This window comes from Pongo pygmaeus, chromosome 6 (genome assembly GCF_028885625.2).
Source record: "Pongo pygmaeus isolate AG05252 chromosome 6, NHGRI_mPonPyg2-v2.0_pri, whole genome shotgun sequence".
In the NCBI taxonomy this organism is placed as follows: Eukaryota; Metazoa; Chordata; class Mammalia; order Primates; family Hominidae; genus Pongo; species Pongo pygmaeus.
In genome coordinates, this window is record NC_072379.2 from 48,742,136 (window position 1) to 48,756,403 (window position 14,268).

General features: G+C 38.7%; 1 protein-coding gene across 6 annotated transcripts in view; it reads right to left on the reverse strand.

Annotated features, from left to right (window-relative positions):
* Positions 1-10,642: 10,642 nt before the first annotated feature.
* Positions 10,643-14,268, reverse strand: part of GPR141 (G protein-coupled receptor 141) — a 228,263-nt gene continuing 224,637 nt past the window's right edge. For all 6 annotated transcript variants that reach the window (XM_054495680.1, XM_054495682.1, XM_054495679.1 and 3 more), the window contains one exon: positions 10,643-13,757. In XM_054495680.1, the coding sequence (XP_054351655.1) occupies positions 12,826-13,743 (918 nt within the window). In that variant the 5' untranslated portion in view covers positions 13,744-13,757 and the 3' untranslated portion in view covers positions 10,643-12,825. The remainder of the gene's footprint in view (positions 13,758-14,268) is intronic.

Here is a 14,268-nt window from a genome sequence, read left to right on the forward strand (position 1 = left end):
TTTCTAGTACATTATGATATAATACAAATAAAGTGAATTATAAAAATATGTCTCTGAATATATCATTAAATATGTTTCACTTTAAGAAAAACTCAGTGCATCATTATTGCATTTCTTATTTCCCTGGAAAAACAAAATTTTATTATGAATCAGCACCTCTCATGTGTGGATTGAAGACTACTTGGAGGTTCACTGACATTGGGTAGAGGGGGTTTTTACACACAAAAAAAGGGCAGTTTCTTCACTCCAGAATCATTCTGGGTACACAGGGCTGACCACTTTACACAAGGGAATTAATAACTATACAAAAAAAACTGCAACGTTAGTAGAGTTTTCCGTAATCCCTACAGCCTCTCTCTTGCCCTTGGGCACTTAGCACCAGGAACTGGTAATCAATCTCCAATTTTTACATTTAAGTGGAAGCCTCTAAGAGCGCCTGATAATAAGGAGTTGCTGAGAAGAAGCCACTGACACAGTTGATAAGGAAAACTAAGGCCTGGTGATCTCTTACTTAGGAATACAGGAATAAGGGGAAAAAACTACACGTGGCCAATAACCTGAACTGCTCAAATGGTAGAAAGAGCACGTTTGAAAAGAATTTTCTGAATGAGACGGAAAGACATTGTAGACTGTACTGGTCAATTTTAAACCATTGATAAAATTCAAAATACATATTTTCTATAGAACAAGAGGTTAAATGTGCAATATGTTAACAGGTTGTGATAAAAATGGAGATGAGGCAGAAATTTAATTTTAGGAAAGTTTAGGAAATAAGGTTGTGAAACTAAATATGCAATAAAAATTTAAATGCAAAGCAAAATTTTGAAGATGGTTGTGAAAGGAGGAGAGAGACAATTATTTCAGAACAGATATCTGGCTCTCTTTCTATTCTAACTAAGGAAATAGTGACATGGGAGCGGCTCTAAGCGGGGATGGAACATGAGAACAAGAGGCCAGGGAAAGCTGCCTTCCTATTGTAAGAATCATGGAAGAAACATTTTCTAGACAGAGTGCTGAATGGATCTTATTCTAAAAGGAAAGTTAGGATCCGCCAGCAACTTGCCTCCTGAAAAGATAAGTTGGCCTTAGGATAACCAAGTGGAGTTGCTCTCCTACCTGGGGAAGACCCTGGAGTGGGAGAAGCCCCGAGATGGAGAGGAAAATCTGTCTCAAGTTCCTTTGTCTACCCAGTGGCATGCACAGTAATTGCCTGCTTAGAGAGTTCTTAGCCATGATATTTTAAACCAAAATCCAATAGACATTGCTTCCCATTTTCTGGCATTAGGCTGTGAAGGAAAATACTTAATACCTTTCTAATTGTTTTTCTTTCTTTTAGAGGTAAACATTTCTCTTGCCTGGCTTTTTTTGTACTAATTCTTTGTTCTTAAAATTCAAAGCATTCTCCAAGGGTATGTACAGATGTGAAGTGTTTTCCATTTGCTTTCCCTATAGGTGGTCCCTTAATAGGAGGACTGAAGTCTTTCTATGTCTCAGACTAGCTTTTTTCTTTCTAATATTTTAACTTTCTCCATTAGCTCAGTTCTTGCCTATTAAAGTTTCTAAATATATATATATAAATGTTATATATATATAACTAAATATATATAAATGTTATATATATATAACTAAATATATATATAAATGTTATATATATAACTAAATATATATATAAATGTTATATATATATAACTAAATATATATGTTATATATATAACTAAATATATATAAATGTTATATATATAACTAAATATATATATAGAAATGTTATATATATATAACTAAATATATATAACATGTATATATATCTTCTAATTTAAAAAATTGTTTATTGTGATAAATATGCATGACATGAAATCAATCATCTTAGCCATTCTTAAGTGTGCAGGTCAGTAGTGTGTCCCACTGTTAAGCACAATGCTATGAAAATAATGGAATTCTGAGAGGCAAAGGACAACTCAGAGAATGGGGTACCCAGCTGGCCTGTGGTAAGAAGTGTGCTGTGTTATACAGAATTGAACATCATTGGAGAGGGGGCCTAGATGTCTTTCCAGACCCTTCTGAGGGTGCCAGAGGCTGGTGTAGACTTTGGCAAGTGTCTACTCCTGACATGTAAGGTGATGCTTTCCTGAAAACAGAAGGGAAACTCTTGACTCTTCTCTAAATTCCAAGGGATTCTTTTCTTACTTGACTTAAGGATGAGCTGGAGATCTTTATCCAAAATCTCTGATCAGGTTGCCAGTGGTTACATCTTTGTAACCACACCCTGTCCTCCATGAGATCTGTGGCCCAGATCAGCAACAAAGGGCAGAAATAATTCATTGCTAATGACATAAACTATTAGGACAAACTGCAAATAAAATAAACCACGCTCTCCAGCACTTTCTTACCTCCTGTTCAAAACTGTCTTTGTTTGCTGCCTCCATTGCCCTGTCTTCCAAGAGCAGTCCTGTTGGCTCAGAACTCCTGAGCAAGACTCACACAAGCCCCACCTGCTCTCAGTTAGCCGTTCTCAGACCTGGGTCTCATTTCCCCAGCAGCTCCTGCTGGGTCTTCAGATTCCCCTGGTTTCCAATACCCATGGGTGTCCCTTGGCATGTTGCAATCTCTGGGCTTTATCCCCATAGTTCTGCCATCCCTGTGCCCCTTTACCATGGAGCTCTCAGTACCAACTGTCTACAAAATGCTGTAGTTGGCCCCTATAACAAGAAGAGCTTCCTTGTTCCTACCAGTACCAATAGGTGTGAGAGTCTTTGGCCTATGTCTGTCTCATAGAGGAAAGTGGGCAAAATCTATCCAATCAAAGCTATGACAGCGTCCCAAATTCTAACTTCACACCAAAAGCCAATGACTGAGAATGGTTTGGCCCAATACCCTCCTTCAGAAAAACTGATTCTTAACCCAACAATCAAGTTTTCATGGCAGCTTCATTGAGGAGGATCTGGGGAGGCAGGAGGGATTTATTAACACCTCTTGAATCACTTTACACAAAGTTCATTTCACCTACAAGTGAAACAATCTTTTTCTCCTTAATTTAAATGAAGTTGAGGAGGAAGGCAGGGGACTCAATGATCCTTTCACAGGAAAATTAAGGAATAAACAAGAGCCAAATAGTGTCCCTTTTAATGGGTGCCTGAAGAGATCTTTCTCCCCGGGCCTCAAAAATTATTATGTCTGGGTTAAAAATCTGGTAGATATTGATCAAGAGCCAATCTGAGAGTGGTGAGGCTCAGAAAAAATGTATTTTTCTTATTAAAAAAGAAAATACACATGTATATTTTCTTCACCGTTTTCTAAAAGTTGCATTTAATTGCTGTAGAAACAAAAGAAGTAATTTAGAATTGAATGAAGATGAGGTAAGTATTTCAAAAACACCGAAATATTTTTCCTGTTTATAATGTTAAAATTTATAAATTTCCCTCTTATTTTGTCCCTTTGTGGTAATTCAGTGGCTCTCAGCTTTCTCAGACCCAATACCTTGCTTTTTGGTAATACTTTTACCATTCTAAAAGGAAACTTACAGATAATTTTACCATTTCAAAATGAAATGTATATGCTTTCTACACTAAAAATGTAAACATACACATTATTTTTATGTATAATGTTCTCACTGTAATATAAATGAGTAATGAAAAGAAAAGTTATGGATAACAGTATATAATTCAGTGTGTAAATGCTCAGGCATAATCACATAAAGAGACAAAATGAGTGAGTCTGATGCTGACACCTGTATGTAATATCTCCGGAATACAATAGCTACAAATATTGCTTACAGGTATGTTGTGTCATAGTTTAATGTCATAAATGGTATTGCTACTTATAATGTCATTTCCAAAGGACTGAACAACTCTTGGTAAAGTTCAGAGGAAACCAAAGTAAAATCTTTCTTCAATCCATGATAGTTGCATTTCCAGAAAATTCAGAGAATTAAAGCTATACGAAAAAAATACTATGTGTTTATGAAAACTGGGTAAAACCTGATAGCTGCTCTGATTGTTATGAGTATATGTTTCACTTCATTAATATCTAATAGGGCATTCAAATAGAGAGCAAGACCTGATACTTCTTTATTGTACAGACAATTATGTGCAAGGCAAGATGTCTATTCCTTGGCTCCCACCGCCAAATGCTAATACTAGTGCTCTCTTATAATGGTGATATCCAAAAGTGGCCCTAGAGGCCAATGTCACTCCCAGTGTCACATGAGGTTCATTTCTGTATTGATTAAAGACAAAGAACAGGAAAACTAAAATTTTTCTATTTATTCCATAAATACTGATGAAAAAGATATATTATGAAATATTGCATTTCTATATTTTGAGAACATTTCTAATAAGCCCTTTATTATAATATATGAAAAAGACATAGTGTTACGTTAACATTATAACAGATTAATACAGCGATTAATTCTTTTTTTTTTTTTTTTTTTTCTTTCTTTTATTATTATTATTATTATACTTTAGGTTTTATGGTACATGTGCGCAATGTGCAGGTAAGTTACATATGTATACATGTGCCATGCTGGTGCGCTGCACCCACCAACTCGTCATCTAGCATTGGGTATATCTCCCAATGCTATCCCTCCCCCCTCCACCCACCCCACAACAGTCCCCAGAGTGTGATGTTCCCCTTCCTGTGTCCATGTGTTCTCATTGTTCAATTCCCACCTATGAGTGAGAATATGCGGTGTTTGGTTTTTTGTTCTTGCGATAGTTTACTGAGAATGATGATTTCCAATTTCATCCATGTCCCTACAAAGGACGTGAACTCATCATTTTTTATGGCTGCATAGTATTCCATGGTGTATATGTGCCACATTTTCTTAATCCAGTCTATCATTGTTGGACATTTGGGTTGGTTCCAAGTCTTTGCTATTGTGAATAATGCCGCAATAAACATACGTGTGCATGTGTCTTTATAGCAGCATGATTTATAGTCCTTTGGGTATATACCCAGTAATGGGATGGCTGGGTCGAATGGAATTTCTAGTTCTAGATCCCTGAGGAATCGCCACACTGACTTCCACAAGGGTTGAACTAGTTTACAGTCCCACCAACAGTGTAAAAGTGTTCCTATTTCTCCACATCCTCTCCAGCACCTGTTGTTTCCTGACTTTTTAATGATTGCCATTCTAACTGGTGTGAGATGGTATCTCATTGTGGTTTTGATTTGCATTTCTCTGATGGCCAGTGATGGTGAGCATTTTTTCATGTGTTTTTTGGCTGCATAAATGTCTTCTTTTGAGAAGTGTCTGTTCATGTCCTTCGCCCACTTTTTGATGGGGTTGTTTGTTTTTTTCTTGTAAATTTGTTGGAGTTCATTGTAGATTCTGGATATTAGCCCTTTGTCAGATGAGTAGGTTGCGAAAATCTTCTCCCATTTTGTAGGTTGCCTGTTCACTCTGATGGTAGTTTCTTTTGCTGTGCAGAAGCTCTTGAGTTTAATGAGATCCCATTTGTCAATTTTGGCTTTTGTTGCCATTGCTTTTGGTGTTTTAGACATGAAGTCCTTGCCCATGCCTATGTCCTGAATGGTAATGCCTAGGTTTTCTTCTAGGGTTTTTATCGTTTTAGGTCTAACATTTAAGTCTTTAATCCATCTTGAATTGATTTTTGTATAAGGTGTAAGGAAGGGATCCAGTTTCAGCTTTCTACATATGGCTAGCCAGTTTTCCCAGCACCATTTATTAAATAGGGAATCCTTTCCCCATTTCTTGTTTTTGTCAGGTTTGTCAAAGATCAGATAGTTGTAGATATGTGGCATTAGTTCTGACGGCTCTGTTCTGTTCCATTGATCTATATCTCTGTTTTGGTACCAGTACCATGCTGTTTTGGTTACTGTAGCCTTGTAGTATAGTTTGAAGTCAGGTAGTGTGATGCCTCCAGCTTTGTTCTTTTGGCTTAGGATTGACTTGGCGATGCGGGCTCTTTTTTGGTTCCATATGAACTTTAAAGTAGTTTTTTCCAATTCTGTGAAGAAAGTCATTGGTAGCTTGATGGGGATGGCATTGAATCTGTAAATTACCTTGGGAAGGATGGCCATTTTCATGATATTGATTCTTCCTACCCATGAGCATGGAATGTTCTTCCATTTGTTTGTATCCTCTTTTATTTCCTTGAGCAGTGGTTTGTAGTTCTCCTTGAAGAGGTCTTTCACATCCCTTGTAAGTTGGATTCCTAGGTATTTTATTCTCTTTGAAGCAATTGTGAATGGGAGTTCACTCATGATTTGGCTCTCTGTTTGTCTGTTATTGATGTATAAGAATGCTTGTGATTTTTGCACATTGATTTTGTATCCTGAGACTTTGCTGAAGTTGCTTATCAGCTTAAGGAGATTTTGGGCTGAGACAATGGGGTTTTCTAGATATACTATCATGTCATCTGCAAACAGGGACAATTTGACTTCCTCTTTTCCTAATTGAATACCCTTGATTTCCTTCTCCTGCCTAATTGCCCTGGCCAGAACTTCCAACACTATGTTGAATAGAAGTGGTGAGAGAGGGCATCCCTGTCTTGTGCCAGTTTTCAAAGGGAATGCTTCCAGTTTTTGCCCATTCAGTATGATATTGGCTGTGGGTTTGTCATAAATAGCTCTTATTATTTTGAGATACGTCCCATCAATTCCTAATTTATTGAGAGTTTTTAGCATGAAGGGTTGTTGAATTTTGTCAAAGGCCTTTTCTGCATCTATTGAGATAATCATGTGGTTTTTGTCTTTCGTTCTGTTTATATGCTGGATTACATTTATTGATTTGCGTATATTGAACCAGCCTTGCATCCCAGGGATGAAGCCCACTTGATCATGGTGGATAAGCTTTTTGATGTGCTGCTGGATTCTGTTTGCCAGTATTTTATTGAGGATTTTTGCATCAATGTTCATCAAGGATATTGGTCTAAAATTCTCTTTTTTTGTTGTGTCTCTGCCAGGCTTTGGTATCAGGATGATGCTGGCCTCATAAAATGAGTTAGGGAGGATTCCCTCTTTTTCTATTGATTGGAATAGTTTCAGAAGGAATGGTACCAGCTCCTCCTTGTACCTCTGGTAGAATTCGGCTGTGAATCCATCTGGACCTGGACTTTTTTTGGTTGGTAAGCTATTGATTATTGCCACAATTTCAGCTCCTGTTATTGGTCTATTCAGAGATTCAACTTCTTCCTGGTTTAGTCTTGGGAGGGTGTATGTGTTGAGGAATTTATCCATTTCTTCTAGATTTTCTAGTTTATTTGCATAGAGGTGTTTGTAATATTCTCTGATGGTAGTTTGTATTTCTGTGGGATCGGTGGTGATATCCCCTTTATCATTTTTTATTGCATCTATTTGATTCTTCTCTCTTTTTTTCTTTATTAATCTTGCTAGCGGTCTATCAATTTTGTTGATCCTTTCAAAAAACCAGCTCCTGGATTCATTTATTTTTTGAAGGGTTTTTTGTGTCTCTATTTCCTTCAGTTCTGCTCTGATTTTAGTTATTTCTTGCCTTCTGCTAGCTTTTGAATGTGTTTGCTCTTGCTTTTCTAGTTCTTTTAATTGTGAAGTTAGGGTGTCAATTTTGGATCTTTCCTGCTTTCTCTTGTGGGCATTTAGTGCTATAAATTTCCCTCTACACACTGCTTTGAATGCATCCCAGAGATTCTGGTATGTTGTGTCTTGCTTCTCGTTGGTTTCAAAGAACATCTTTATTTCTGCCTTCATTTCGTTATGTACCCAGTAGTCATTCAGGAGCAGGCTGTTCAGTTTCCACGTAGTTGAGCGGTTTTGAGTGAGATTCTTAATCCTGAGTTCTAGCTTGATTGCACTGTGATCTGAGAGACAGTTTGTTACAATTTCTGTTCTTTTACATTTATTGAGGAGAGCTTTACTTCCAAGTATATGGTCAATTTTGGAATAGGTGTGGTGTGGTGCTGAAAAAAATGTATATTCTGTTGATTTGGGGTGGAGAGTTCTGTAGATGTCTATTAGGTCCGCTTGGTGCAGAGCTGAGTTCAATTCCTGGGTATCCTTGTTGACTTTCTGTCTCATTGATCTGTCTAATGTTGATAGTGGGGTGTTAAAGTCTCCCATTATTAATGTGTGGGAGTCTAAGTCTCTTTGTAGGTCACTCAGGACTTGCTTTATGAATCTGGGTGCTCCTGTATTGGGTGCATATATATTTAGGATAGTTAGCTCTTCTTGTTGAATTAATCCCTTTACCATTATGTAATGGCCTTCTTTGTCTCTTTTGATCTTTGTTGGTTTAAAGTCTGTTTTATCAGAGACTAGGATTGCAACCCCTGCCTTTTTTTGTTTTCCATTTGCTTGGTAGATCTTCCTCCATCCTTTTATTTTGAGCCTATGTGTGTCTCTGCACGTGAGATGGGTTTCCTGAATACAGCACACTGATGGGTCTTGAGTCTTTATCCAATTTGCCAGTCTGTGTCTTTTAATTGGAGCATTTAGTCCATTTACATTTAAAGTTAATATTGTTATGTGTGAATTTGATCCTGTCATTATGATGTTAGCTGGATATTTTGCTCGTTAGTTGATGCAGTCTCTTCCTAGTCTCGATGGTCTTTACATTTCGGTATGATTTTGCAGTGGCTGGTACCGGTTGTGCCTTTCCATGTTTAGCGCTTCCTTCAGGAGCTCTTTTAGGGCAGGCCTGGTGGTGACAAAATCTCTCAGCATTTGCTTGTCTGTAAAGTATTTTATTTCTCCTTCACTTATGAAGCTTAGTTTGGCAGGATATGAAATTCTGGGTTGAAAATTCTTTTCTTTAAGAATGTTGAATATTGGCCCCCACTCTCTTCTGGCTTGTAGGGTTTCTGCCGAGAGATCCGCTGTTAGTCTGATGGGCTTCCCTTTGATGGTAACCCGACCTTTCTCTCTGGCTGCCCTTAACATTTTTTCCTTCATTTCAACTTTGGTGAATCTGACAATTATGTGTCTTGGAGTTGCTCTTCTCGAGGAGTATCTTTGTGGCGTTCTCTGTATTTCCTGAATCTGAATGTTGGCCTGCCTTGCTAGATTGGGGAAGTTCTCCTGGATAATATCCTGCAGAGTGTTTTCCAACTTGTTTCCATTCTCCCCGTCACTTTCAGGTACACCAATCAGACGTAGATTTGGTCTTTTCACATAGTCCCACATTTCTTGGAGGCTTTGCTCGTTTCTTTTTATTCTTTTTTCTCTAAACTTCCCTTCTCGCTTCATTTCATTCATTTCATCTTCCAGGGCTGATACCCTTTCTTCCATTTGATCGCATCGGCTCCTGAGGCTTCTGCATTCTTCACGTAGTTCTCGAGCCTTGGTTTTCAGCTCCATCAGCTCCTTTAAGCACTTCTCTGTATTGGTTATTCTAGTTATACATTCTTCTAAATTTTTTTCAAAGTTTTCAACTTCTTTGCCTTTGGTTTGAATATCCTCCCGTAGCTCGGAGTAATTTGATCGTCTGAAGCCTTCTTCTCTCAGCTCGTCAAAGTCATTCTCTGTCCAGCTTTGTTCCGTTGCTGGTGAGGAACTGCGTTCCTTTGGAGGAGGAGAGGTACTCTGGTTTTTAGAGTTTCCAGTTTTTCTGCTCTGTTTTTTCCCCATCTTTGTGGTTTTACCTACGTTTGGTCTTTGATGATGGTGATGTACAGATGGGTTTTTGGTGTGGATGTCCTTTCTGTTAGTTTTCCTTCTAACAGACAGAACCCTCAGCTGCAGGTCTATTGGAGTACCTGGCCGGCCGTGTGAGGTGTCAGTCTGCCCCTGCTGGGGGTGCCTCCCAGTTAGGCTGCTCAGGGGTCAGGGGTCAGGGACCCACTTGAGGAGGCAGTCAGCCCGTTCTCAGATCTCCAGCTGCGTGCTGGGAGAACCACTGCTCTCCTCAAAGCTGTCAGACAGGGACATTTAAGTCTGCAGAGGTTACTGCTGTCTTTTTGTTTGTCTGTGTCCTGCCCCCAGAGGTGGAGCCTACAGAGGCAGGCAGGCCTCCTTGAGCTGTGGTGGGCTCCACCCAGTTCAAGCTTCCAGGCTGCTTTGTTTACCTAAGCGAGCCCGGGCAATGGCGGGCGCCCCTCCCCCAGCCTCGCTGCCGACTTGCTGTTTGATCTCAGACTGCTGTGCTAGCAATCAGCGAGACTCCGTGGGCGTAGGACCCTCTGAGCCAGGTGTGGGCTATACTCTACTGGGGCACCGTTTCCTAAGCCCGTCGGAAAAGCACAGTATTCGGGTGGGAGTGGCCCGATTTTCCAGGTGCTGTCTGTCACCCCTGGAAGGGGAACTCCCTGACCCCTTGCGCTTTCCGAGTGAGGCAATGCCTCGCCCCTGCTTCGGCTGGCGCACGGTGCGCTCACCGACTGACCTGCGCCCACTGTCTGGCACTCCCTAGTGAGATGAACACGGTACCTCAGATGGAAATGCAGAAATCACCCGTCTTCTGCGTCGCTCGCGCTGGGAGCTGTAGACCGGAGCTGTTCCTATTCGGCCATCTTGGCTCCTCTCCCAGATTTCTTTTGCGATTAATTCTTTTGAATTGCCTGACCTCAACATATCTAAAATCTGGAAGAGAGTATGACATAATCTACAAGGTAATGAAATTCTCATGAATACTTTTAATTTAAATATTTTTCTAAATTTTTTTTTTACATATTTATAGGTATTATAAATTTTCTTAAAACTATCAGGGGTCTTAGTAACTGTCTTATAAATTTTATGGTTCAAAATGAGAAAGAGAAAATGTAAAAAATAAATGGGAAAAAAGGCAAGAAAGAAAAGAAATATTACCTGTTTAAAAGGACATTTAAAAGAATATATAAAACAAAAAATATATGGAAACAAGTCGTGTTTGAACTATGTTGCTACCTCTGCTTCCTCAGAATTAATTTCTGTGGCTCAGTAATTTTAGTGGTCACAGAAATTCACAGAGTTATTTCTTATTCATCTGAGGAATTTGTGGATCCACAGAGTGATAATAAATTAAGAAAAACTTTTAAATCCTGAAGATATACCTTGATGAAAAAAAAGTTCCCTTAATTCATTCCGTTATTCTATTCATGTTACTAATTACTTCAGGTTTTCTGAAGCATTAAATATGAAACTGGATCAGATCCTGGGAAAATTTTAAGATAAAACATTGAAGACACTGGAAGTATGGGCAGGAGCAAAAAAAATCCAAAAAGCAAAAACCCACCAGCCTATGTATCAACCTAGCCAGTAATAGAAGTTCTTGAAATAAAATCAGTTTAACATGCCACATGTCACAAGTTATTAATAAAATTTTACAAAAAGTAATTCCGAATTTGGAAAGAAAATCCATATTATTTTATTATTATTACTTTAAACTTTTATTTTAAGTTCAGGGGTACATGTGCAGGTTTGTTACATAGGTAAACATGTGTCATGGGAGTTTGTTATACAGACTATTTCATCCCAAGTATTAAGCCTAGTTCCCCTTAGTTATTTTTCCTATATTTTAAAGGATTATAATTTTATTGTTTTTGAGTACATTTATTTATCCACTCTTCAAATATTCAGAAAACCTTCTTCATGCAGCCTAATCTCACAGAGTCTAAATTAATGGTTTCTCTATATACTTCTTAAAAGTCCTTTTTTAAAAACATAGTTTTCATTTATTTAAAAATATATAATTTTAACCTGGAAACCATCATTCTCAGCAAACTAACACAGGAACAGAAAACCAAACACCACATGTTCTCACTCATAAGTAGGAGTTGAACAATGAGACACATGGACACAGGGAGGGGAACATCACACAACAGGGCCTGTCCAGGGGTGGGGGGCTAGGGGAGGGAGAGCATTAGGAGAAATACCTAATGTAGATGGGTTGACAGGTGCCGCAAACCACCATGGCACGTGTATACCTATGTAACAAACCTGCACATTCTGCACATGTACCCAAGAACTTAAGGTGTAATTTAAATACATATATAATTTTAACGGTGGAAGGGAGCTCTAAAGATTTCAGTATAACTTTCTGTCTCCCCTAAAAATCTTAATTAACTGTGGCCCAGGACATCTAGAAATTCTCTCAAAAAACAGAAGAGAAAAAAATTTTAATCCCTTCCCTTGGGAACTCATTTTAATGCCTACCAGCACATTGGTCAGGGATATTCTCTAAATTACAGTTTCATCATTATGTAGATATGTCCAGTAAGCTTTTAAATGATTTTTGGAGCAACAGTGCAATTGGTGATAATTGAGGAAGTTGATCCCCAAGTCCTTAAACGTCCTTTCACAGGACAAATCTTGTTATAACAGGAGGCCACACGTTCTTTTTCTCTTGATTTCTAGACAGGTGACTTCCTACCAGAGTTATGATACCCTAGAAAAATTTTTAACTATTCTCTCCCCTTATCAGTTTTTATCAGGGTGTGAGATGAATGGGACATCTAACCTGGTTAGCGAAGGAGAGTTTGTGTCTTTGGAGCTGGGTAGTGGCCAGGATTTACTTACCTAAGGTGAAGTGGGATGAAAAGAACTAAAGGGCTGAGTTCAGTCCAAAACCTAAGAGACCATGCTTCAAACAGAGGAACTTAGAATGAGCTAATGAAACTCTAAAACTCTTAAAACCTATGTTGCTTTCATGGGCCACACAGATATTCTGTACTGGAAAATAATGTAATATTGCAACTCCAGGTGGATTCAACATCACTGGTCTTTGTACGGCCATCACTCAGAGATGGGAGGGATCCCATAAGGACTACAATGAGGGCTCTGACATTTTATAGTCCTTTTGTTTTGGGTGGATCAAGACATGGTTTTGATCAAGTAATGAAATACCATTCTTACCTCCCCTATACCCATTTTTATTCCCAATATAAAGGAAGCATATATGAATACTGTAGTTTGTAGCTAACGGCACAAAACACAATTCCATAAGTCAATTATCTTTTGCTTAAACCAATGGCTTCCCCCAAAGACAAAGAGAAGCAAATCATAGCAGCTAATTGCTGTTACACTCAAGAAGATTTCGTTATAAAATGCAACCTCGCTGTTACAGGCATTGGAGTGCGTCACAACATTCAAGTAATAGATCCTAAAGAACTGGTAGGGAAGGAAACAAACAAGGATGACCCCTATAAAAAATAGGTTTTTCAGCTGAGCCCAGAACTCCTGGTGGGATAGTAAAGAGTGGCGTAGCTTCTGCACCATCAATATAATGATGAAGACCTGGAAGACCAACAGAATCACAGCAATGGCTATGACAAAAATGACTATCATATAGTTGATGACTTTCACATACGTGTAAGCAAGCTCTTTGTGAAATTTAAAACAGTGCTCCTCATTGTATTCCTCATGAATTCCATACCGGGAGACAACCAGGGGTACCACAATGACAATCACCAGCGTCCACATGCCAGCACTGGCAGCCACAGCATGCAATTTTCTGTAGAATTCCACTTTGTCTTTGCACTTGAAGAAGATGAGGTATCTGGTGACCAGGATCACCACATAGAACAGGAACGTGAGATACATGTGGATGTGCAGCATGGCACTCACAAATCTGCAGAAGGGCAGCCCAAATATCCAAGTCTTCTTGATGAGGTAGGTCAAGCGAAATGGCACTGTCAGCAGAAAAACGCTGTGGACCACCACCAAGTTAATGACCGCCATGGTGGTCACTGACCGGGTGTTCATTTTCACCAGGAGGAAAAGAATGGAAATGACACCCACCAGCCCTCCAATGAGGACTATGAAGTAGAGGCTGATTAAGTGGTGTGTCACTATAGGATCGCAAGAGGAATTCCTGGAGGTATTGTGGCCAGGCATATTTGGGAAGTCACCTGGAGGAGACAAAGCACCAGAGTAACTGACAAGCTTTCAGAGCTTTGTTCCTATCTCTTTTATAGCACTGACAATGTGATTTTGTCATTTATCTGCTTACATGATATAAACTTTACATGCTTTAAGAATGAAGATTATGTCCTATGAATGTTTGCATACCCTAGACCTAAAACACAGTAAGCCATTGATTCTTACTCTTTAATAGGAATAAAAATCAAATCTTAATCTTCAAGTTGCCCCCCAGAGAGATGTATGTAGATAAGACAATTTACATAAAACTTCAGGAGGATTGCAGACCATCTGGAGCTGGTACTTGGATACTAGTACTACAGTAACCCTTTAAAAAGTTGTAAGATGGATAGAAAGATCGATGGATTCATGAAGTATACATTTTTTTTTCTTATGAGCATGATTATAATTCTCTAATTCTTTCTTACTTATTAGCAAATGACCCAAGAATATTCATACTCAATTCATTTAGAAAACTGATTAATTTGACCAAAAATACCA